General features: G+C 39.4%; 1 protein-coding gene across 1 annotated transcript in view; it reads right to left on the minus strand.

The window, feature by feature from the left end:
- Nucleotides 1-6654: 6654 nt before the first annotated feature.
- The window catches only part of ARAP2 (ArfGAP with RhoGAP domain, ankyrin repeat and PH domain 2), a 132524-nt gene continuing 112058 nt past the window's right edge, over nucleotides 6655-27120 (minus strand). The window contains exons 28-32 of the mRNA XM_086612484.1: nucleotides 21913-21995; nucleotides 20483-20518; nucleotides 19938-20001; nucleotides 15253-15384; nucleotides 6655-6990 (exon numbers count right to left, since the gene is read on the minus strand). Coding sequence (XP_086468610.1) covers nucleotides 6655-6990; nucleotides 15253-15384; nucleotides 19938-20001; nucleotides 20483-20518; nucleotides 21913-21995 — 651 coding nt within the window. The remainder of the gene's footprint in view (nucleotides 6991-15252; nucleotides 15385-19937; nucleotides 20002-20482; nucleotides 20519-21912; nucleotides 21996-27120) is intronic.

A 27120-nucleotide genomic window follows, 5' to 3' on the forward strand; every position in this document is an offset into this window, starting at 1 on the left:
CCACAAGTTGGAAGGGAATCAGAGAAACTCCTAAATTCCATTTCTTTGAGCTATATTTGAGGCCTTTCTGTAACAACGGAAATAAAAGATTTGGAAAAACCGTGGAGAGAACATTCATCTTTGAAGTCCTTCGTAAAACGCAGGTGCAATTTCTTGCCAATGACTTCTGACCTTGATTCAAGCCATTTGAAATATTTACTTGATCACTCTAAGCCACCTGAGGGAGAACGAATTATTCTAAGGCAAATAGCAATCACCTCTTTGCAGAACTGATTTGTATTTCAGCATGGGTGTCATCGCTCTGTCTTGTAACACGCCTCTCAAAAATCATTTAATATAGGAAGCTTATGCAAACCTATTAAGGAAGAGGGTTATTTTATATGTGTTTTTGTTTTGTTCTGTTTATGTTTGTGTGTTTGGTTTTGGCTTGGGTTTTTTGTTTGTTTATTTGTAATTTAATAGATTTTTCAAGATGCATTTCTGGCTGTGCATTTGGAATTCTAAACTAATGACGTTTTTTGAAACCCAAATAGTATGGAGAAAGAGGAGGTGGCCATAAGAGACTCAACTGGAGATAAATTAACTGCTGATTGCAGAAACGTCAGATTCCCTGTAACTACTTCCTCATCATTGGCCATAGAAAATCAAGGTTATGTTATTCAAATAAGCAACGTATTCATGGCTGTTGAATTTCAACAGCAATATTTTGTCTAATGTTTCCAGGTTGTTTTGACAAATTCCAATAGTAAATATATCCTACATCTACACTTTTTATTAATTCAGCCATGTACAGGAAACTTTTGAATTTTTTTCATGACTGACATTAAAAAAGATGTATAATCATCACAGGTTATGTGTTTATCCCAGAACTACTATTCAGAAAGAATTAAACAAGTTAATGCTGCCATGATGTAGCTGGTTTGTAGGAAAGCAAACCTTTATAAATGGTCTTTAAAAAAATACTTTACATTTAGTGACTTCTCTCTACCAAGATTTAACTCCTGGAAGATAAACTTTCTAAATGAAGCTCAGTTACTAATATTGAAAATTCATAGAATGTTCAAGCTAGTGAGAACTTGTCCTTTGAATTTACTTCTATTTTGCTATTTAACAAGTAGAAAAGAAACTTTCTTAAACTAATAGTGGGATTTCTTTCTATCTTACAAGTAATTCATATTTATTTCTCTGTACACTAGTTCTTAGAACAGATCGTAGAATGGTTAGGGTTGGAAGGGACCTCAAAGATCATCTAGTTCCAAACCCCCTGCCATGGGCAGGGAAACCCTCCACTACTCCAGGTTGCCCAAAGCCTCATCCAACCTGGCCTTGAACACTTCCAGGGATGGGGCATCCACAACTTCTCTGGGCAACCTGTTCCAGTGCCTCACCACCCTCTGAGTGAAAAATTTCTTCCTTCTTTCTAATCTAAATCTGCCCTCTTTCAGTTTAAAGACATTTCCCCTTGTCCTATCACTACATGCCCTTGTAAAAAGTCCCTCCCCAGCTTTCCTGTAGGCCCCCTTTAGGAATTGGAAGGCTGCAATAAGATCACCCCAGAGCCTTCTCTTCTCCAGGCTGAACAGCCCCAACTCTCTCAGCCTGTCTTCATAGCAGAGGTGTTCCAGCCCTCAGATCATCTTTGTGGCCCTCCTCCGGACCCGCTCCAGCAGCTCCATGTCCTTGTGCTGGTGACTCCAGAGCTGAACACAGTATTCCAGGTGGGTCTCATGAGAGCAGAGTAGAGGGGCAGAATCACCTCCCTCGACCTGCTGGCCACACTTCTTTTGATGCAGCCCAGGATACATTTGGCTTTCTGGGCTGCCAGTCCTACATTTTCAAAATTCATTTTCCTAAGCTGTGCTATTCAAGATCAAAAAGTGTCAGAAAGAGAACTAAACCAACAATCTCCAAGATACGGATAAAATGTACTGCTGTTTCACTCATTGATTTAACTAAGACTCCAAGACATTTTCATACATGAATGTCATTTGATCTCCCATGAAACCAGGTTTCCTCTGGAAGGAAAGTCTGTAAAGATCCTCATGTGAAAATTGTTCTACCTTTAACAGCCTGGGAAGACCTTAGGATTGTCATATGCAGTTCATGATATTTATCATCCAATGAGCTTGTACATTTCCAATGCATAAGATGAATGAGTAAACAGTGGGAAAAAAAACAACCCTGAAAACAAACTTAAGTGCTGGACACCAATCACTAGTGTAAAATACTAAGACACAATAAACTAAAGGCTAATGGCTAAAGTCTATTTGGAGAAATTATATTTAAATCATGCTGTAATTTAAATAGACCTATAAAGCAAAACTAGTCAAATACAAACACATTATTAGCTTTTAAATGGAACATACTGAAAACGTAGATAGGGGAGAAAATGACAATTTATAAAACTCATACGTACAGCAAACCTCAATTTATTCAGACTTATTAGTTCTTAAGCAGTCTGCAGTACTGGACAAACCAATGCTAATTAAGTTTTGAAAGAAAAGGCTTTACTGTTTATGTAACCAAAGGTATAATTTGCAAGAAATTGCATTCTTTATTACCAGGCAAAAGACATATTATAGGGTCATTAAGGCACTGAACTAAAATAATTTAAAAAGGCAAACAGTACATTTGCTTTAGTTGCCTTCTGATTTGCTGAGGACTACAAATCTAAATATGTAGAACACCTTCATGGACGTTTATAGAAACGGGTCACAGAACTTTAACACGTATTTGTCAACATCTAAATCTCTCTTGGCCAGTTCAGCGAACTCCCTTTTTCTATACGGAAATACTGAGATGATGTCTACCCGGATTTGAGATAAAGGTGAAGGCAAGCTTGATGTAATGGGCTTGACCATAATGCACATAGCATCTTCAACTCAAGCCAAAGCCAACAGTCAGAGATGTCACAGGATCTAAACAGAAAGCATGGCTAAAGTTTGAGTCATAAATTTAAAAAGCAGAGCAAAACCACATCAAGTCAATGAGTAGAATGGGAATGTGTATGAAAGAGAACCTAAAAATTAGGATGTTCCAGAGTCTCTGACACAGAATAGGGTCTAGAACAAAAAGAAGGAAGATGACATTTGCAAAACTTTACAATCCAGAAATTGTGTCTCAATCAGAGTCACACAGAAAAAGGCAAGCTCTGCATGAACACACTCTGTAGATCTCAGCTGGTCAAACTGACCTGACACTACAGCACACTCTGCTGAGGCACAAAACCTATTAATCACATTGCTCTTTTGAACTGGTGACCCAAAATGATATTGCAGAAAAAGGATCTGTTAAAGAAAAATTCCAAAACAGTAGTCAATATTCAGCTGAACTAAAGAAGAAAACCAACAGATTCTAGATTGTATTTTTCTTCAAGTTTTGGGTTGTTTCTCTCCCCCATCCTAATAAATATGAAAAAAAAACCCACAAAAAGAAAACAGGGATTATGTTAAAGCAATTATTATAAATCGCGCATTTATGGCAGCTTTACAACTATGGTGGTTGCAGAAGTGCAACAAGGTAATGATGAGCCTAAGATTTACTAAGACTTTAAACCTACTCTTCCTACTGTTATAAACCCATACAAAATATACCTGTGTCTCATTTAACTTTTTTTGCAGATCAGAAAGTAAACACTCACCAGGCTATTCAGTAGATTTCATACGGAAAGACATACAGAAATTTTTTTTTTTTTATAATTTTTATTATTTTTTTCTGAAAAAATCCATCATCTATTTTAGAGAAATAGCATTTATTCAAATAATTACCATTTATTCTCGGAAAATTACACTACTTTTACCATTCCACAACATGGCAAAGGAACAATAAAAGATCAGCAGCCATTAAGGTATTGTGACAACACACATTTATTTTGCAGGTCTTACATGATGTCTGAAATGTGTAGTGCAACAATACGTCAGATAATTGGTCCAAAACTTTGCTACCTATTTGAAAAAATTAATTGCAAATTTTATTTAAACATATTTTAGTAAACACATTTTCTTCTTGATTTTTAGGGCCTTTTAAGAGCAGCTATACAAATACTTTGTCTGTGATAAGCTTTTGAAATAGAAGAAATGTTTCTGTAGTCCTTAGATCCAATAAAAACATACAAAACATTTTCTTCATGGACATATTCACTTCAATGCACAAAACCCTTCCATTGCTCCATTTATTCCATTAGTGTACAGGCTTAAATGATGCGTGAGGCTTTCTGCAGTGAGGTGAATGTCATTTTTAAGAACCCAATAAAAAGATAAATAATACAGCAACTATAACTCAATACTGAAAAATATTTGCAAATAAAAGTACAACTGTAAACAGTACATTCAGGTCCAGCCTCAGACAGAAAGTGAAGTTATTTCCCCTGATGGAATCAGGCCCCAATTCAAATCAGCCTTTAAGAATGTGCTCATTAACAGTAAGCACCAGTTTTAGTCAAAACAATTTAAGTTCAGGCTTATATACTTTCTTGAGCCAGGACCTCAATGATTTCTTAGAAGAGGCTCAATCACAAATTAAAGGTAGCAAAACAGTCAATAGTGCACTGGGAAAATTAAACTCTACAAACTTGTTTCAGATTTAACAACTGATCAAATACGGTAAGTGCAAAGTCTAAAAGACTAAAATTGCTTTGTCAGTGCCACATTCCAGAAGAAAAGATACAAAACACTAAAATACTTGAGTTTGATATCATTTTCCTTGTACTTCCTAGAAGAGTTGCCAGATACATTATTTGAGTCACTTGTCTAATTTCTTCAATCAAACAAATTATTTTTCCAATTAAGCTGCTCAATGCAATCAAGAATAGAAGTAAGTAATGTGAGAAATGTTATGGCACCTGTGACTACCAAAAATAGAAGAGGGGATAAGTGAGCATGCTGCTTCTATATGGGAAGAAGTTCTGGAGGAACATAAAGCATCCTCAAAACTACCCATTAATAAATGTCATTGATGTTGATTAAATTGAATTTTACCTCTGAAATCTTAAGGAATTAAGAGATTGTTTAAAACAATTTCCAATAAACAAGAAACAGTTTAAAATTCTCTTCTACCCCAAGAGGTCTAGCCAATTCTAATCAAACTTGAGGAACACTAAAGGCGTCAGCAAGTTCTTACTGGGCTGGCGAAAATCTCTGGCAGAGTTAGCTAATCAGACCACAAAAGGGACGGCAACAAAATAAAGCAGATGCTGTTATTAATGCCTCCCCTGAAGCAAAAGTGCAGCGTGAGTTCATTACCTCTGTGCTCTGTTAGTCCTGCTGCTTAACCATACAGCATCTGTAACACCTGGAAACTGCCTCAGCACAGCAGTGCCTTTTACCCATCCAACTGTTATGGGACAAAGTAAAAACTGGGATATGCCATGAAAGAGGAAGCAGGCAACCCCGTGGGATAAGTCAAGGTGAGATCCACAAAACAAGTGAAGAAAACCAAATAATGTAATTGCCCACATAGGTTTTGTTTTGAAGCCAGATTCTGATTTTTAAACGTGAGGAACTCAGGGCTTAGAAACCAAAGCAGCTGTAGGGCAGTACATCATCTGTCATCAGGAACTGCTACCTACATACTCATAATGCAGCAAATGAGGTAACTGAGGCTGTTGCCTCAACCTTGAGACCTCTCCTCACACTCACAAGAGCCATGCTACAGTTGTAGCACAAGCATTTCCTAGTCCCTGCAAACAGCATACATTTCACCTTTATCATCATGGTAAAGGGAAAGGCTCATCTCCTCACCCATTTAGTAACTGGCACTTCTTAATTGTGTGGGTTAGTACCTTTCTGGTAAATATGTTTGTGTGGGGACAATTTTTTCTTAAGGAAAATATTAATCAGATGCCGGCACCAAGCAAGCTCTATCCAAACTGATAGAAAAGTCTGCCTTTGTCACCCTGAGTTAAACAAGGTCTGATTATAAAATTAATTCAGCATGTTGAGCAAAAAGAGATGATGCTACTCTCCCAATCCACACCACCTTTTAAATTAGATGTTGCTTTGAAGACTTCTTTATGTCATCTTCAGTATTTTCTCTCATTGCTTAGATGTCATAATCATACGTACACCATACACATACAGTTTCGAGACACAAGAACTAATACGTTGTCTTATCTACTACTTTCCTCTCTCTCTCGATTCTTTCACATGCTGCTGTCAAAGAACACACTGCTTCTCTATGGAAGCAGATATTAATTTTTTTCTTAAATACAAAAAAATCACATTTGAAAATCACTTTTCAAAGCAGATGGTACTCATTTTTATAGTGTTAGACAATTAAAAATATTGCAGGCCAACAGTATCAATTTCAGTGTATATGTTGTCTTCCTTCCAACAATATCTCTCCAGTACTTACAAGATGGTACAGAACATAAACAGAGAAAAAGCTTTTGATAGTGCTTAGAATTATTATATCTGCAACAAAAAACAGGACAAAACCCTTGTGTCATTGCACTGTACAGGAAAACTTCCAAATTTCAAGAGTTTTACATAATCAGTTCTCTCAGTTCAATCTTAAATTATAACATATACAAAATTAACAGTTCCATATAAACAAATTATATTTCCTCTGCACTGTACAATCTACACACAAAAGAGACTACTTTTGCCCAGAAAATACGAACACACGCATATATAATTCAACTTCAGACTCGGGAAATCATCTGGAGGTGTTATCAAGAAGTGCTCTGTTCTTCTGCAGCACTGTATTTAGTTCCTGAATCACATTAGATGGCAATTTGCTATCTAATTCCAAAGCAGTTTTGTTCTTTTTTTTCTTCAGTGCCTTATGTGGTCTTTGGTCAGTAATTCCTGCCCTTACATCCTCAGAGATCAAGCTCCGATGTGTTTTTGCACGATTTCGCACTTTCTCCTCTTTCCGTTCCAAACATTGTGCCACAATAGATGCTTTTTCTTTCAAGTTTTTTCTTTCTTCCAGAAAGTCAGTTTCGTGATCCTCACTGAATTTTGGGTTCCCAGAGTGCATTTCTATACTCTGAGCAAACACACAAAGAGAAATAAGATCATTTACATGAACACAATATTCAATAATATTTAGATGGCAATTTTTGCTCATTAGTTTCACGTAACAGTTTAAAAGAAAAATCAATTTTACTCAGGAATCGAGACAACACAGAGATTTAAATTCCCACAATTTCTGCTCTTAACACTTAATAAGTATTTTCAGTGAGTATATTTCTTAATTAGTAATACTTCTGAAAATTATATAAATCTTTCAATTAAATGCACTATGACAACAAAGAAATTCATTTTCATATATTCAATTTAATTTTTCATTCTACCACAGTAGCCTAAATTTTAATGTTTTACCACAGATCCATATAACCTTAAAAACTCAGAATTTTTAAATTGAACGAATACAACTGAGAATGTTGCAATTTTGATAACTTAATGACTATTAACTGTTGAGCTACATGAATGTTTGAAAGATGATTTTACATGATTACATAAACATTTTCAGCAGCTGTTCAGTACTACCTTCTAAATTATAAAGACTGTATGCTTTTTCAAATTTTGGCTATCAATTTTAAGGAATATACTTGGAACTGAGAAAAAGCAACAAACTGATAGCAATGCAACTGTTCCATATTGTTGGGCTGTTTTCAAGCTCTTGAGCTGTAGGAAATGAAAGGTAAATCAAATGCTGCATCTAAACTTGCAACTGGTGTGGCCCATTAAGAGCACATCTGTATAGTGAAAGAAGAGTGCCGAGAACCCGACACCCACTCTAACACTATTTCAGGACTGTTGCCTTTTTTTTTTTTTGAATACACTTCAGACTAGCTTTATCCTACCGGCAGAAGGCCTATTTTTGGCTGCAGTGCATTAGATATGCTCCTATAGAACATCTTCAACTTCAGTTTCATCTGAAAGCAATCCAAGTACATATGCTCCACTTCACAATATGAAGAAAAACACAGTAAATGGGAACAACTGGAAGACTTGCTTCTAAAGTGCTGTCCTGATTCTAACTATAACACTCATGTAGATGTATCTAAACTAGCTCCTCTCTAGCGTTTGAATGTTTTTTCATCTGTGCTTTAACATATAAGAGGTATCAAGATTCCATGAGACAATTTGCTCATATGCTATGGATGAGTAACTCCATAAACTCCAGCCAAACCAAACAAGTGCCACACAGGAAAAGCAAAAAGAACCAATCTCCCTCAGCTTTGAGTATCTTCTACTAGACAAAGACCTCCTTTTCTTCAAGGACTATAAGGTTCTTCCACAAAAAGAAATGATCTCCCTACTACTACACCATCTGAGCAGACAGAATACAGTATATTCCTCTACCATTCTTATCTGCCTTCTATGTTTTAAAGTGACATTTCTTTCTTCAAGAGAACAGCAAACGTAAGCCCATTACAAAAAATGAGTTGATGCAGCAAATTAGTTGCTGTGTAGGAAGAAAAATAGTAAATATTAAATAAGTTCACATTGAAGAGATCTTAGCTATAAAAGTAAGCCTAAACTTGTGCAGTCTCTTGAAATTTCACCTGAGCTAGCATCTGTTCAGTAATAAAAGACACAAACATTTGTATGATATAAATCACAATTTTTAAAGGAGCAGATAAAGAGGTTATTTTATTAATATCACTTTTAGCATTAAGGAGGCTGGTATTTCTATATGCATTCATCAAGAATTAAAACTATCCGTTAATAACGAAGCACCAGTTGCCATGATATGCAAAAAAAATTAGAAGTCCTAGAACAACAATGCATGAAAGAGTTCATACTGCAATGTGGGTTACCACTGCTGTGTGCTATGGAGCAATTTTTAGCTTGCCTGAAGACTCAAATTCCACTGCCAACAGTAAGAACTAGTATCAGTTTATAATCTCCTGCTATTACCTAGGCCAGCCAGAAGCATCCTAATATTTAACGTGTTCAGCTGTATTCAGTGAAAAAAAGTTCAAGGCAGCTGAGGAACTATCCCAATGACTCATTAATACGAGGAGTTCTGTTCTGTCAAATATTAGAAAAAGCTATTCTTTTCCATTTAAAATAATCTCTTTCTATTTAAAATAATGTTCTTGCATGAACAAGAAAACAGTGAGATTATCACCAGTGATTCATGTTCAATTAATAAAATAATTATCAAAGGACTATCTGTGACAACATAGAAGCAATATGTGAAGAGTAATGCAGTACCTTTCAGAAAACAAAGTAACACACTCCAACAAGCTCAGCAAACTAAGATATGGATTAGTCATGCAATTCAGTCAGGAGCAACAATCTTCTATTTACAGAATTTTTTACATCATGCTACAACTTCGCATCTTTTGAGAAGAAAAATACCGACCACACTTCTGAAATCAGTCTAGTTCTCCTGCTAAACTGGGTATAGCAGAAGCCCTTTATAAAATGAGAGTAGAAACAGATCAAATATAGCACTCAAATTTAAAGGTTGCCTACTTCTCTGAAAGTGTCTTGCATATTGGCATGTAGCCCCTTAACACAGACAGCTACTCAACATTTTGGGCTTTTAAAGTGAATTCAGTATATACAAGAATCTAAATTCCCAGACATATGCATCTTAATAATATTCAACTGATGGAGCCAAATTCTGTTATTCAAATTAGAGCACTAAACGTTACAGTTATACACAATTTCCCTTATAAATAACATATCAAAATGATGTGTGAACAAAACTGCCACATTAAATTTCTCAATATTATTTCTTAGTATTTGACCCACAGCCCACTGTTAGTCACATGCTATAAATTACACTGCTGGACTCCATACTTTCTTCCCAATAACCTCTAATGTAAAAAGCAACAATTTCATGTTAGAAGTAGCTGTTTGCTTCTAAATTTCAGCCTGTTAATCAAGTAACTAGTGAATAAATTGCTAATAGTATGTACATCTAACTACATTTTTTCTTTTTCTGTACAGTAACAACGAAAAAATATGGAACAACTCTCTTTGCATCCTCCATTATCCCCATGACATACTGTTCCTTTCAAAATGCTACAAAGGTATAACCTGTTGTAAGTCAGTCTGGTACAGTATGGTATTTGACCATGGCTGGAAAGAAAGAGAAAGTTCTTCCTCATTCTTCAGTCTTCCCATATTTTGACATAAAATTTCAGACTTACTGCAGATATAAAACAATGTATTTGTATTTCAGTTAAAGGAGTCTATATGAGATATAGGCATATTTTAAATGCACTATCCATGTATGCAACAAGTGGTGCAGAAATCACAGAATCACAGAATGTTAGGGATTGGAAGGGACCTCAAAGGATCATCTAGTCCAATCTCCCCTGCCTGAGCAGGACCACCTAGATCAGATCACACAAGAACACATCCAGGCGGGTTTTGAACATCTCCAGAGGAGGAGACTCCACAACCTCTCTGGGCAGCCTGTTCCAGTGTTCTGTTACCCTACTGGGAAGAAGTTCTTCCTCATGTTTAAGAGGAACCTCTTATGTTCCAGCTTGTATCCATTTCTCCTTGTCCTATCATTGGATGCCACTGAGAAGAGCCTGGCTCCATCCTCATGACAGTAACCCTTTACATATTTATAAACATTAATGAGGTCCCCCCTCAGTCTCCTCTTCTCCAAGCTAAAGAGACCCAGCTTCCTCAGCCTTTCCTCATAAGGGAGATGCTTCACTCCCTTAATCATCTTTGTGGCCCTGCGCTGGACTCTCAAGCAGCTCCTTGTCCTTCTTGAACTGAGGGGCCCAGAACTGGACACAATATTCCAGATGCAGCCTCACCAGGGCAGAGTAGAGGGGGAGGAGAACCTCTCTCGACCTACTAACCACACCCCTTCTAATACAGCCTAGGACGCCATTGGCGTTCTTGGCCACAAGGGCACATTGCTGGCTCCTGGTCATCCTGCTGTCCACCAGGACCTCCAGGTCCCTTTCCCCTGTGCTGTTCCCCAACAGTTCAGTCTCCAACTTGTACTGGTACATGGGGTTATTCTTACCCAGATGCCAGACTCTACACTTGCCCTTGTTGTATTTCATTAAATTTCTCCCCGCCCAACTCTCCAGCCTGTCCAGGTCTCTCTGAATGGCAGCACAGCCTTCAGGTGTGCCAGCCATTTCTCCCAGTTTAGTGCCATCAGCAAACTTGCTGATCATGTACTCTATTCCCTCATCCAAGTCATTGATGAATATGTTGAACAATACAGGTCCCAGTACCAACCCTTGAGGGACTCCACTGGATACAGGCCTCCGACTGGACTCTGTCCCATTGACCACTACTCTCTGGCTTCTATCCTTCAGCCACCTCACTACCCAATCATCCAGACCACACTTCCTCAGTTTAGCTATGAGGATTCCATGGGAGACTGTGTCAAATGCTTTACTGAAGTCAAGATAGACCACATCCACTGCTCTACCATCATCCACCCACTGGGTGATGTCCTTGTAAAAGGCTATCAGGTTTGTCAAGCATGACTTCCCCTTAGTGAAGCCATGTTGACTGCCCCTAATGACCCTCTTATCCTTGATATGCCTAGAGACAGCACCAAGGATAAGTTGTTCCATTATCTTTCCAGGGATGGAGGTGAGGCTGATCAGTCTATAGTTACCTGGGTCTTCCTTCTTGCTCTTTTTGAAGACCGGAGTGACATTTGCTTTCCTCCAGTCCTCAGGCACCTCTCCCGTTCCCCACGATTTAGCAAAGATGATGGCGAGTGGTCTGACAATGACATCCGCCAGCTCCCTCAGCACCTGTGGGTGCATCCCATTAGGACCCATGGATTTATGGATGGCCAGGTTGCTTAACTGGTCCCTAACCAAGTCCTCATCAACCAGGGTAGACTCCTCCTCTATCCTGACTTCCTCAGGAGCCTCACGGTTCCGGGGCTCATCAGGATAGCCTCCAGCAGTACAGACTGAAGCAAAGGCAGCATTCAGTAACTCTGCTGCCTTCTTATCCTCTGTCACCAGGGCACCCTCCTCATTCACCAGTGGGCCTACATTGCCTCTAGTGTTAGTTTTATCTGCAATGTATTTGAAGAAGCCCTTTCTGTTGTCCTTGACCTTCCTTGCAAGGTTTAATTCCAAGGAGGTCTTAGCTTTCCTAGTTGCCTCCCTACATCCTCTGACAGCAGACCTATATTCCTCTGAAGTGGTCTGCCCCTCCTTCCATGATCTGTACACTCTTTTTCCACTTGAGTTTGCCCAACAGTTCCCCATTTAACCATGCAGGTCTCTTGGTACCCTTTCTTGACTTTCTGCCTATGGAAGTCTTTTGATTCTATTTGTTATTAGAAGAATTCTTAGTTACACAGTGTTTTCAAACTTTCTACATTATATATTTATCTTGTTAGCACACAATAAAATTACTTCCAATAATGGGAAAAAAGACGACATTCAATATAGTCTTTTTAGCACAGAAAACTAATATTAAACTTACTAGTTTAGGGGTATCTTTGAGGGTTTGTTGTTGTTGTTTTCCTATTCATCTTCTCATCACAAAGATTACACTTCTTTCACTGTTTGCAAAACTTTCAATCTTTTTTCCTGCCTATACGAAGACAACTTTCATCACATTTCTACTACAAGTTTATGCATTAAGCTGTAAATGGACCTCTATTTTTCATAAACCAGCATCTTTCAGAAAATGCTTGCTCCTGTTATTACTCTCTAAAGCTCTAAAATGGAGATATTCTTGCTTGTGGGCGAAGTATACAAATCCATGGAAAGACTGAAAGCATGGTCTCCAAACGGGTATCTACTGCGTTACTGACTACACTGGTCTACAATATTTCTCCTTAATAAACCATGTTGCAGAATATGTTTGGGTAACCTAGTTCTTTTAACTGTATTTTTTTTAGTCTTGCTTGCACTGTTAAGAATTGTTAAGATTAATAGTTTGACTAATTTGCTGAAACCTTAGGCTGCTAGCTGCAAACTATCACCTAGCAAAGTTGAACCTAACTTGAACTGTTGCTCAGTTACATGAAGGGAGGCCCTGAGACCTGTGCAAGCTGGAAGATAAGGGGGCCATGACCATTAGCATAAGCTGCAACTCATTAAGACAAGAAACAGCTAACAGGCTGTGTGGAGAAAGAATTCAATAAGGAGCAAAGATGACCCCAGACCAAAGATTACCATTGGATCAAGAGATGCGTGCAAGGCATGTGAAAAGCACATGAGGAACGGGTGCATAGTCTGTAAGGGTATAAATGCCCAGGGATTCCTTTGTTCAGGGTCCCGTCTCCAGAGGCACCCCAGCTCAAGCTGTTCCTATTGCTGTAACACTCAAATTACTTATTTTCTAACCTGGAATCATAGATCTGAGACTCTGCTGTGGAAAACCTAGGACAAAGAACTTCTTTAACAACCATACCATACACTTACTTTCCACCATTTTACTGTTCATTCTAGTTTTGGCTTTCCATGTAAAAAAATTGTTAGTGTTTTTTTTTTTCCATTATATAATTTTATATTAAATTTCCTAAAGTATGCAAATAGCCTCTGCATAAGACTTCTCTAGATCTAGTCATGGCATAAATAATGAAGACTGTGATGTTCTACTTTTAAGTTCAAATGCAGACCTTCCATAAGTTGCAGTGCAGAAAACATTAGAGTCCTTCCTAATGAAGCATACTATTAACAAAAATAATAATAAAAAAATCCAGTACTATAAGGTATCAGAGATTTTCAATCATGAAGCTCAAAATCAAATAAAACCTTTATCCTAGAATATATAGCTATCGCAAAGAATGTATTGGAGATCTCAACTGTACCTGCATAAAGGATAGGTAAGAGATATACCTAAGTTATTTGAATGACAAGACCTATGATTTACTTTCATCAAAAAAGTTTTAAAAATGCAACCATTAGAAGGAACTTTAAGAACTGCAAAAATTCTTTCTGAGAGAGATATTAAAACAAAAGGACAAATAAAACAAAATAGGAAAACCATCATTGCATTCACATTGCATTGTACTCATTTGGTAAGGCAGATCAGAAACACCTGAAGAAAGCATAATAAAAGAAAGATAGAGTTGCCTTTTCGATAAAGCACTACAACCTTTGCTTTTGGTTTGCCATGGAACTGAGTTAGCTTCACCAATCTGTGCCTAAACCACTGTGTCTGTAAGCAGTGATAACCCATATCATATTATCCACCTCCCTTCAAAATCTTCTAAAACGTGCAAGAAAGAATACTGCATACAGTCAAAGGACCAAGCTGTTTTGTTTCAACATGCTTTCTCCGCTGCATTCAGATTAGTTACCGCTATTTTCCCAAGCACAGCAGTGCCTCCACTACCACTGCTGCTTCTCAGGCAAATAAGTCCTCCCCACAGGCATCAGTATCTCTATGCAGATACCAGAAATTCACCTCAAGGTAATATGGTAAGGTGTGAGACGTATCACTAGTGCACATGCTGTAGAGATGTAGGGACACAGCTCAGTCTCTGCAAAGAGTTCTAACTAAAGCCTCTTGTTCTTCATTGAGACTAATAATATTACAACTTAAGTGTGTAACAGCTAGTTCCATCAGAGCTTTTCTATTGCATTTACAGAGGAGATGACTACAATGGAATCATAGAATGGTTTGGGTTGGAAGGGACCGTAAAGATCATCTAGTTCCAAACCCCCTGTCAGAGGCAAGGACACCTTACCCTAGGTCAGGTTGCTCAAAGCCTCATTCAACCTGGCCTTGAACACTTCCAGGGATGGGGCATCCACAACTTCTCTGGGCAACCTGTTCCAGTGCCTCACCGCCCTCTGAGTGAAAAATTTCTTCCTCTAGATCTAATCTAAATCTACCCCCTTTCATTTTAAAGCCATTACTCCCTGTTCTATTACTATCTTCCCTTGTTAAAAGCTCCTCTCCAGCTTTCTTGTAGGCTCCCTTCAGGTTATTTTAGACAGAAGAAAAGACACGGTAGAATACGCATACAGGACAGTTTTCAAGGACCTTATTAAAACAAAACTGCAATAACGTGCATTATATTTCCAGGTAAAAGTCCTATTAACTTCTAATGAATATCCTTGCTCAAAAAAAAAATCCCAAACAAATAAAAATCCACTATGATTTACTGAACAACCAAAGAGGTGACGCAAGTTAGGTCAGAATGTTTTTTTATATTAAATTGTCCTAACTGTTCCTTTAATGACAAAACAATGAAAAAGACATTGATAATAAGCATCTACATTGTATATTTATCCAGCTCAAGAGAGCTCATTATTACTGGACTATTTAAAAGTACAGTATTGTGGTTAGAAGTTCTACACAAAGTTTAAACCTCACTTACTTCTGTACTCCCTCTGATTTTACAAGTGTTCTTCTCCTGTTGAATGGGAATTAGTGGTAAGCCTCCGACCTTTGGACTTTTAGTTATAGACTGTTTTCTTGCTTTTCCAGCAGGTGGCCATAGATCTGCATGCTGAAGAACAAAACAATTTCTTATTTTTTGTGTGGAATTTCATTAATAAATACACAACATTCTTTTGTATGTAAAACTCTCTTGGAAAAAGCTGCACAACACCATGCCCTCTTCTTGTGAGTGAAGGGGGAAAACACCATGGTGCTTAAAATTATGTTAATATTTTGTAAGTGCTGCACAATCTTGAATGACCAGAATCAAAACGTGCCTATACAATTTTCATGTACCAAACACCTTCCCTCCATATTAATCCAATTATCTTCTCAGACTAGAAAATATCATCAAACAAGACACACATTGACTTGATTCAGAATTTCAAAATTCCACATAAGCATGCTTTCAGGAGTCACAACAAAAGTTTCTGAAATAAAATAAAATTACCCCAATTTGCAAACAAGTGTTTCAAAACTTATGTTAATAATTCAGGAGAAAATAATTGCTTAACGTACAATAACATAATGCGTTATTCAAAAGGAAATGGCTTGACATTCTGAATGCTCCAAAAACATAATCTACAAATAAACAGACATGGCTTCAATAATAGTCTTTGCTTTAGCTACACGAAACAGGTCAGTTTTGGGGAGCACTCCAAAGTGTGCAGCTTCATTCTGAGTGAAAAACATGACTGGGAAAAGAAGGGAAGGAAAAAAAAATCATTAACTGAATATTTCAAATAAAATGTTAAAATCTCTTTCTGTAAGAGGTCTCTAAAGAACTTTCATTAGAAGATCATGTAGAATTTCACATGTAGAAATTTGAGCACAGGTGCTTGAAGCTCACAGAGTCCTCTGGTGATGTTAACGGTAATCAGGAAGACAGCTCTGAGCACAAGGTAGTGTAAGAGCACTTTCCCGAAAAAGCTTCAACATGAGATTCTGTGAATCAAAGAAGATGTTTGAGGCCTATGGAAGGATAGCTTCTAAAGCTTGGAGGCGAGCGCATGAAGCTAAATCAGCACAAGTCCAAAGGAAACTGGCAAGCCAGAACTGCAAAGGAACTCTAATGAAAGCTGAGAGTGCTTTGTGTAAATATTGGCAAAACACTAATTCAAAGCATCAGTTACAATAAACAGGAAACAAGACATTCTGTCTGAACATAAGAAAAAAAACAACCCTTTTCTACTGTGGCAGTGGTTAAATACTGGAACACATTGTCCAAAAAGGTTGTGCAGTCTCCAGTTATTCAAACCTGACTGGACACAGTCCTGAGCAACCTGCTCTAGCTGACCCTGCTTTGAATAGAGGGATTTGACTAGATAATGCTCAGAGGTCCCTTCCAACCTAAACAATTCTGTGACACTGTCCAAGTCTGTAATAGATTTATTTTCACAGGTTTCAGGATCTTCAGTGCCATTAATTTTTTTTAATGGTATTCAATCTTCCAAATCTATGAAGTAAGAAGTCTCTTCAAGACTGTATATAAAAATCCAGTTATGGAGCTGTGATCACACTTGCAGATGGACTGCAAATAAAATAGCATTACTATTAAAAAGCCATCAGAATCAATGATTATTAACTTAGAATAGCAGTCTAGGAATCCAAAGCCCCAATTCCAAATTCAGAAAAAGTAGTTCTTCACATGGTGATGACCAATGTGATGTAGAAGCCTCTTATAAGAGTTCTCCCCAATGAGCATTAAGAACATTTTCTGCCAATGAAATACTGAGAAGATATTCTCTGAAAGAGCAGGCCTTGCCAACCACAACTCATCTATTGTGGACCAAGATACAAGAAGCAGATGCTATTCAGAAAGTCACTGATAAACTTTAAATCAGGTGATGAAGGAAACAGCCTCCCTTAGTTCTCAGCAAGCTTACAGAAACTATCTCTCAATTAAGCAACCTGATTTCCCTTTAGTGTCTGTAACATTTCAAAAAACAGAACCCTGGGAAAGTACACCAGAAATACTAGCAACGTATTAGGCCACCTAATAAATGTATGTATTCGCAGTTTCAACCTATCTGCTCAACTGCACCTCATGGTAGTATAACATGTCTCTAAAGTTGACCAAAGAAAATGGAACTGGAAGAATATTAGTGTGTCCATCTTCATATCAATTAATTACTTCCAACTGTATGCTATGTATGCTATTAAGTGATTTTGTACAAAACTATTCTATAATTCAATAATCAAGCTTCAGCCATACTTTTCAGGATAATTTTGCATAGAATGGAAAAAAAACAATGGTCCTGCTTCAAACCTTCTTACTATTTACCAGCTTGAAGTACAAGATCAATAACCTCCGGCCTAGCTCGACTTTCTGCATCAGAAGTGCTCTTGTTACTAGATTACAGTGGTACATACACTTTGCTGTTGATATTCTCTACACTACTTATACTACAAGAATAAATACTATCAGAAAACAGGGAGGAGTGAGGAAGAAAGCTAGCAATAGTACTACTATCTTACCAATATTAATTACCAATAAAGTCTTATTCTGCTCAGACGCTGCAGTGCACAGTAACGTATATTTATCTCCCTCCTAATTGGACCGGATCATTAAACGTCAATGTCTTAACACTTCAAAACCTACTTCACAGTATTTTTTAATTTGTAATCTAAGATATTCCAACAAAATGTGCTGCCTGCAGCCTCTCTAACATACAGGTGTTCAAATACTGTGATAACAGATAAGGTAAAAGACAAGTTATATTCCCTAAAGATGATCTCAGTTTGAAAACCCTAACTAGAAATAACCTCAGCTGACATTTTGTTTTCTAGTTTAGAATGGGATTATGTGATAATAATTGCCTGCTGCTGCTTGATACAAACATTTGGAGATCTTCTAGTAAGCTTCAGCAACATGAACCATTGTGTTCTCAAGAATTTCACCGTAAATTATATTTAAAGCAGTAGATTATAGTAAGAAAAACACAGCAAATCTGCATCATTAGCACTTAATTCAAAGACTGACAACCTTACTGATATCCAGAATGCTGATTAAAAAAAATAAACAACCAAACTCCACAAAAAAGTAACCAAAACAAACTAAAACCCCAAAACCTTTCCAATGTAGCTCAATAGTATTGCTAATTCATCATACTGTTCATTCATTGGAACGACGTTTTTTTAAAAGAAAAAAAGTATTAATTCAGAGCAATTTTTTTAAGAAAATTGCATATGAAATGATTTTTTTTTTTGTTAGAAATAATATCATGAACATTGAACAGTGTGTCTCAGTTTTTTTATCTACATTGTCAGAGGAACATTCTACATACCACACTACCTGAGCAGAATTCTAATAGATTGTCTTTCTTGTGATTTTACGTCAAAAGGACTTCAACAGTTACCAAGCTTGTATGAGTTACTTGTAAGTAGCCTCTGAGCCTATCTGTTGTGACACCGCTCATGATATGCCCATGAGATGTACGCCATGAGCAGTGGCTGTTTCCATAGAAACTACAATAGTTACTTCAGTTAAAGGAGCTGAATAAGACATAAATTTGGAAGTCTTACTTACAAGGCAAGCACTATACTTCTCGTACTATTTGTGAAGGTCAGATTCTGTTTTAGAAAGCCTCTAAGTAGTACACATTGCAACAGTCTTGTGCCTAGTCCACTTTATGCGATATGCAAAGCTTAGAAGTAATCATACATTCAGTGATGTTTATTCACAGTGATATTCCCTGAAGTTCCTTGAATGTCATGGGGAAAAAAAAACCTGACACAAATAGGAACTCCTTTAAAAATCTGAAACTATATTTCAGTCTCCTGTCAGGTTGAATTCTTCCCATTTCTCTTACTCCCACTTCCTCCTATGTAAATATTAAACTCCATTTGCAAGGATGTGTTATACAGCACTCAAACATACACCCTGCTTACTCACAATCTAGTAGCAAGCAGGATTACTTAATTTAGGATAATGCCTATCCAACGCAATGAACTTTCAGTGTTAACTAAGCTAACCTGGATACCAGCTGTATCAGCACAGCTCTTCAACAGGGCTAGTTCACACCACTATGTTTTCAAACAGGACACTACTTTCACAACTACTTTGCATGCAGCACACAAACTAGCGAGCAGAGAAAGAGCACTCAGGCTTTGTGGCACACAGACACACCCTTTATGTCAATGGCCAACATTTCACCAAAAATAGTTTATTACTGCAAAAGAAATAACTTGTTTTTCTTTAACCAGATTCTCTGTAACACAGTAGCAAAAAACCAAACACAAACAGGAAGCCTACAGAGGGTGGAAGCAAGGACAGGTAGCCTGGGAGGAACACAGAGAAATTGTTCAAGCAGGCAGGGAACCCTGGTCCAAGGTCCCTTCCAACCCAAACCACTCTATGATTAAAAAGAAAAAAAAGATGCCAGATGGAATGTTCTTCTCCCTTACTCTCAAAGCACTCACCTTTCATATGAAAATGGCATTATAAATAATAGTCTTCATAGACTAAGACCCATCTTTTTGCAGTATTGTTACACTGAGTGTTTCGGAAACTTTGAAGGTTTTGCAACTTTATCCATAACATAGCCGTAACAGATACATATCATTGTCAATGGAATTTTCATAACAGCAGTAAAAGGTACATTTCTTTGATCAGATTAGTACCTGTGCAGTAAAAATGCTGATCATCCACTCCATCTGCGCATTTTGTCCATCACAACATATATACCTAGAACACAAATATAATTAACAAGAGAAACAACAGTAACTCCTGTTGCAATTGAACATATTAAGGAATAGGCTTTTAAACAACTTCAGATAGTGCTTACATTCATTTATGCATGTTATCTATAGTTATTATTAATTCCCCATAAAAAGATAGGGAAAAGCAAATACTTATCACTTTACTCTGAGGGCAATGCATGTGCTTCATTTAAAGTATGTAGATAGGTTTAAAAAAAACTATCATTCTAAATTTATGAAAATTGTTTACTTTATGTCCACAGAAAGGAGAGAGACACCTAACTCTAAAAGATTACCAAAACATATGAACTAAGACTGTTTATTTAATTAAGAAAAACATAGCAAAAAGTCAACATGCAAGTAAAATAATGTCCATTAGTTTTCAAACATTCTTATTTTGAAAATGAAGACTTCAACAAATATTAAACATCAAAGTTAAATCAATCATGTGTCCCATGTTTACCTACCACTGGTGCTTTTCAGAAAATATTGCAAGTCCCCAGCTGAAACAAATAAAATTTTCAAAAATTAGTTCCAGAAACTGAAGACAGGGACATATTCCTCAAACTGCAGAGATCCATTATCTGTATACAGTGCTTTTAAGCAGGGAAAAAGAAAAAAAAAATTACAAAGTTTAAATGTGCACTGCAAATCTAGAATTAAATTGTGGTTTTGATGATGGATTTTGCTCATTTTCTCGCAGCTGATTCACAGGCATTGATTAAAATTCTGTTCTGAACAAAGGGTTATAGCCAAGCCCTGCAGATGATAGCTAACTACTTGCCTCATTTTGGCTGCGGTTTTATTTTCTGAAAGCTACTGGAAGTAAAACTGCTAAGACGGTGCTTAGCAAAGAGTCTACTACAGTGTGGAAGTCACAGAAGGAAGACTGGTATGCTTATCCTATAAACAGAAGGAATCACACAAGTCTACAGAGATCTTAAAATTGCTGAAAAAAAAAGGGAGTAGATGCACAATGAAGACTCCGAGGTAAAAGAAACAGACACTCCTGGAGATCCAGAAGAGACTTTGCAAAGTCTGCTTTTGAAAGCAGACTGAAAATAAACCTCAAGGAAAGAACCTACCTGCAAAGACTCCTTTACTTATCTTTTTATTCGTATTTTGGACTAATCTCCTACTCAGTCTGTGCTTAACCCAAAAAGAAAAACCACCAACAACTTTTTCTCTAACAGAACTAAGCTTTGAAATTTACAGGCCTTTTTGGGGTGTTTTGATATGCCAACCGTAAAGAAAAAGTTCAAGCAGACATGTTCAAAGACTACAGCCAGCTTAGGTTCCTATCCCAAGAGGATTCCATGTACATTGTCTCAGTATCTCAAAGGTTTGACCGAACAAGTACTAGAAACATCTGAGGAAAAGTGGTGTCATTTTTCACTGCTCTTTTCCAGAGACATAGTCACTGATATATGTAAAGGGCACTTTAGTCTTCAGCTAGAAGAAGAAACATCAAAATAACAAGGATTCTGAAGAAGGAAAATCAAAATTGAACAACGGGGACTGTCACTAAAGGCCATGACTAGTTGGTTTTCTCTTCCCTCTTTTTCTTGGTGCAACAAAGGTGTGCCTGTCAACAAAATGCAGGACACATACTACAAAATTAAGTGAGCTAGCAGCAAACATATCCGTAAGAGATAATGCACTTAAGATTAAGTAAAGCAAATCAATAAAGTAATTTCCTAGCACAGAAGAGTTAACATGGAACACAAAACAAGAGATAGAAACAAAACAAATAATATTATAGAGGGTAATTTAATTCAGCATACTTCAATTGGCTTCTTGACTTTTCCTTGTTCCACAATGTTTTGTGTCCCCCTTTCTTGATGACACTACAAGTACCTTTACACAGCGTTTAACTTATTTTCTTTTCTATTCTTACTTTGTTGGTGGCTTCATTTTCTTTTTCACTCCAACATAAAGCTTCATAGAATTGACAGGTAACACTTTTTCAGGTTTGCTAGCCTGCAAATAAAATAAGATTCTAATTATTGTACCAGGAATGTGTGAAAGAAAATGCCACATGACTGTCTTCACAAGCTTCTTTCATGGGCTGCACCCCTCTTTTCTAACAGATCATTACGCTTTTTATCTCTTTCTTTCCTATTAACAAAGTATGCCAATCACTACTACTGGTAGCAGACTAATTAAGAACTTGAGGTCCACATGAAGTTACAAAAGTAACACAATTTGAATAATGAAGACGTAAAATTCACAAAACCAGAGTGCTGTAATATACGGACACAAGCTCTTCAAGAGAGACAGTCAGGGAAGATGAGGAGTGGGGCTACCCTCTGTTAAAGGAGCTCTTCTATGGGACTGATAATATCATGGTGAGTATTTGCTTCAGATCACCCCATCAGGATGGAAAAAAATGCAAACAAAGTCTTTAAACCCAAGCAAGTCTCTGGATAACAGATCCTGACTCTTATGGGGTAAGGGATGGGGAAGGAAGGGCTTCGCTCTCCCTGATATCTTCTGGAAGGGCAATAGTGGGCCATAAGCAATCCAGCTGATTTCTGGAAGGTATCTGGCAACTTCTGGACAGCAGTACTGGATGGACCAACAAGCAGTGATGCACAGATGGATCTGCTATTCATAGACCAGGAAGAACTGATCAGGGATGTGACATAATGGTAGTATTGGCCATAGTTACCATGAAATAGTACCGCTCAAGATCTTGAGGGTAAAAAAGATGACAAATTAGCAGAAGACAGACCACAGAGATCAGAAAAGCAACATTTGGCTTATTGAAGGAACCGATAAGTGCAAGTCCACAGGAGCAGGCAACTCCGAAGGGTGAAGGAGCTCAGGAAAGCTGGTAGGTCTTTAAGGACAGCATTCTCCAAGAATAAGAACAGTTCATCCCAACACTCAGGAAAACAAGTAGATTTATCAGGAGACAAGTCCACGTAAATAGGTAGCTCATGGTGGAGCTCCAACGCAGACAAAGGCAGTATACAGGAGGTGGAAGCAGGGCGAGACTATGAAGGAAGAAATTTAGAAATACTGCCCAGGACACGTAGATACGGTGTTTCGAAAGCCAAAGCTTATTTGGAATTTAGACCTGCTATGGACATTAAGGGTAACACGAAGAGCTTCCATGTGGTTACCTTAGTAGTAAAAGGCTGAACAAGAAAAATGTAGACTCAATGCTGAACAGGGAGGGTGAATAGCAACTAGCAGGTTAAGGCTAGGATAACTCAACATCATCTTTGCATCAGTCTTCACACAAGCAAGGTCTCCTAGGCCTCTACGCTTACAGACAGAGTTCAAGGAAGAGAGTAACAACTGCACCAGAGGAGCACTGATTGAGTCAGGAAAGACCTGAGAGAATTTAAGTTGTGCAAGTCCACTGGCCCAGTCAGGCTGCATGCAAGGTTTCTGAGTGTGCTGGCTGACAGCCTTGAAACACTGCTCTGTCATCTCAGAAGCATCAGAAATCATGAGCAATTGCCAGTAACTGGAAAAGGGAAAACATTGCATCCATCCTCGATAAAAGCTGAAAAGACGACTTGAAGAACTAGTTGCCTGCCAGCCTCATTTCAGTCCCTGGGGAAATCCTGGAGTGAGTTTTCTTTGAGCATGTTTCTGAGTATGTGGAAGAGAAGACGCTACTGAAAACACACAGCATGAACAACGTGATTGATTTCTACAACAAAATGACTAGATTTGTGGATGAGAGGTGAGTAGTGGATGTCAGTTACCTCAGCTTTATCAAGGCTTCTCACGCTATCTCCCACAATATTCTTCTATCCAAGTTGGGATGTTACTGTCTGGATGGGTGGATATCTACATCAGTAAAAAGCTAGCTGCACAATCAGACTCAGGGAGTGATGGTTAAACAGACATAGTCTAACCGCAGACCTATGACAAGGTGAGTACTGCAGTGGTCTATCCTGGGACATGCCCTTCTTGACATCTTTATCAATGACCTGGTGGAGTCAATCAAGTTTTCATAACAACCCAAAGGACCAGTCGATATGCCTGGAGGCAGGGCTGACTTCCAGAGGGACCTATACAGATCAAAGAAATGGGCCAACAGGAATCTTATGAAATTCAACAATGATAAATACAGAATCCTGCACTGGAGAAGGAAAGAAACCCTGCAATGACACAGACTGGGGAGCAGCTCTGCTGAGAAAGACCTGAGGGTCCTGGTAGGTGGCAAGCTGGGCTATAAGCCAGCAGTGTGTCCTGGCAGCAAAGAAGGTCTCCTGGGCTGTGTTGGCAAAAGCACAGCTGATAGCCTGAGGAGAGTGATTTTCTCCCTCCCCTCAGCACTTGTGAAACTGCATCTGCAATCCTTCATCCTTCACCCAGTAGAATAAGAGAGAATCAATAAACTGGAGTAAATTCACAGAGGCCCACCAAACTGCCTAGGGGCTGGAGCACTTACCCTGTGAGGAGAGGCTGACCTAACAGCAGCCTCCCAGCACCTTCAGGGAAGAAAAGTGAGGCTCCTCCCATCATGAGAAGATGACTAAATATAGGGAGAAACTTTTCCTGATGAAGACAGTCTGGTACCGCAACAGGCTACACAGAGAGGTTGTTGTGGTTTAGGCTGGCCAGAAACTAAACGCCATACAGTCACTAACTCACCCTCCCCTAGCCACAGGGGATGAGGAAGAAAATTAAAGAGGAAAAGGGAAAGAGGTTTGCGGGTAGAGATAAGTACAATTTAATACTACTACTAATATAGTAGGGAACCCGGGTCTTAGCTCAAAAGCTAGCAGGGCTCATTGGCAGGGCTTTAAACTAGATTTGAAGAGGGAAGGGGGGAATATCAAGAATGGTAAAGATATGCTGGAAATACCTGTAGAACAGAAGAAGGGAATTCCAGCCACTCCAGCCAAGAAGTCAGATTTATACCGCTGTCAGCATGGCACCAGTGCCAGCACCGAGGGTCCAGAAGCTGAGGAAGGATCGCAGGTATGTTCGAACGATCTTACACTGCCGTCCAAGAGAACCCCTGTCGCTCCAGCCAGAGAGTCGGCTTTGTCGGAGGCCCAGCTGAAGTGTATGTACACCAACGCACGCAGCATGGGAAATAAACAGGATGAGCTGGAGATGCGTGCACATGAGCAGGGCTACGACCTTATTGGCATCACGGAGACGTGGTGGGACGACTCCTATGACTGGAGTGTCAACATGGAGGGGTATAAGCTTTTTAGAAAGGACAGGAAGGGGAGACGAGGAGGGGGTGTCGCTCTCTACGTCAGCAACCGGCTGGAGTGCGTGGAGCTTCGCCTGGGGTTGGAGGAGGAGCTGACAGAGAGCTTATGGGTCAAGATTAGAGGACGGGGACGGATAGGGGATGTTACAGTAGGGGTCTGTTACAGGCCACCTGGCCAGGAGGACAGAGCAGACGAGGCGCTTTATAGCCAGATAGAAGCAGCCTCGCGGTCACAAGCCCTGGTCCTCATGGGGGACTTCAACCACCCTGACATCTGTTGGAGAGACAATACGGCAGGGCACAGGCAGTCCAGGAGGTTCCTGGAATGCGTGGACGACAACTTCCTCCTGCAGGTGATAGAGGAGCCGACAAGGAGGGGTGCCATGCTCGACCTTGTGCTCACCAACAAAGAGGGACTGGTAGGCGATGTGACACTTAAGGATAGCCTTGGCTGCAGTGACCATGACACGGTGGAGTTCAAGATCCATGGGGCAGCAAGGAAACTATACAGCAAGCTCTGTGCCCTAGACTTCAGGAAGGCGGACTTCGGCCTCTTCAAGGACCTGATGGGCAAAGTGCCATGGGAGGCGGCCCTGGAGGGACGAGGGGCCCAGGAAAGTTGGTCCACATTCAAGGAGCACCTCCTCCAAGCTCAGCAGAGGTGCATCCCGATGAAGAACAAGTCGGGCAAAAAGACCAGGAAGCCCGCGTGGATGAGCAAGGAGCTCCTGGACCAACTGAAAATGAAGAGGTTAGCCTATAGAGGGTGGAAGCGGAGACAGATAGCCTGGGAGGAATACAGAGAAGCTGTACGAGTGACCAGGGATCAAGTGAGGAAGGCTAAAGCCCTGAAGGAATTAAATTTGGCAAGGGATATAAAAAGCAATAAGAAAAGCTTCTATAGGTATGTAGGGGACAAAAGGAAGTCCAAGGAGAACGTAGGCCCCCTCTGGAAGGATACTGGTGCTCCGGTTACCCGGGACATAGAGAAGGCTGAGGTACTCAATGACTTTTTCACCTCAGTTTTCACTGATAAAGCCTCTTGTCTTACTGCCCAAGCTGTGGAAAGAACTAGCAGGGACTGTGAGGATGAACCACCGCCCACTGTACTTGAAGAGCAGGTTCGGGAACATCTGAGGAACTTGAAGGTGCACAAGTCCATGGGACCTGATGAGATCCATCTGCGGGTCCTGAAGGAACTGGCGGATGAAGTTGCCAAGTCACTGGCCATTGTATTTGAGAAGTCGTGGCGGTCTGGCGAGGTCCCCGATGACTGGAAGAGAGGGAACATAACCCCCATTTTTAAAAAGGGGAACAAGGAGGACCCGGGCAACTACAGGCCGGTCAGCCTCACCTCTGTGCCTGGCAAGGTCATGGAGCAGATTCTCCTGGGAACCATGCTAAGGCACATGAAGAGCAAGGAGGTGGTGGGTGACAGCCAACATGGCTTCACCAAAGGCAGATCGTGCCTGACCAACTTGGTGGCCTTTTATGATGGGGTGACAGCATCGGTGGACAAGGGTCGACCAATGGATATCATCTACCCGGACTTGTGCAAAGCTTTTGACACTGTCCCGCACGACATTCTTCTCTCTAAACTAGAGAGGCATGGGTTTGATGGATGGACCACTCGGTGGATAAGGAATTGGCTCAATGGCCGCACTCAGAGAGTAGTGGTCAACGGCTCGATGTCCAAGTGGAGACCGGTCACGAGTGGCGTCCCTCAGGGGTCCGTGTTGGGCCCGGCCCTCTTCAACATCTTTGTCGGTGACGTGGACAGTGGCATGGAGTGCACCCTCAGCAAGTTCGCCGATGACACCAAGCTGTGTGGTGCTGTTGACACGCTGGAAGGGAGGGATGCCATCCAGAGGGACCTCGACAGGCTGGAGAGGTGGGCCTGTACCAACCTCATGA

The sequence above is a fragment of the Tauraco erythrolophus genome, chromosome 5 (genome assembly GCF_009769465.1).
Source record: "Tauraco erythrolophus isolate bTauEry1 chromosome 5, bTauEry1.pri, whole genome shotgun sequence".
NCBI lineage: Eukaryota > Metazoa > Chordata > Aves > Musophagiformes > Musophagidae > Tauraco > Tauraco erythrolophus.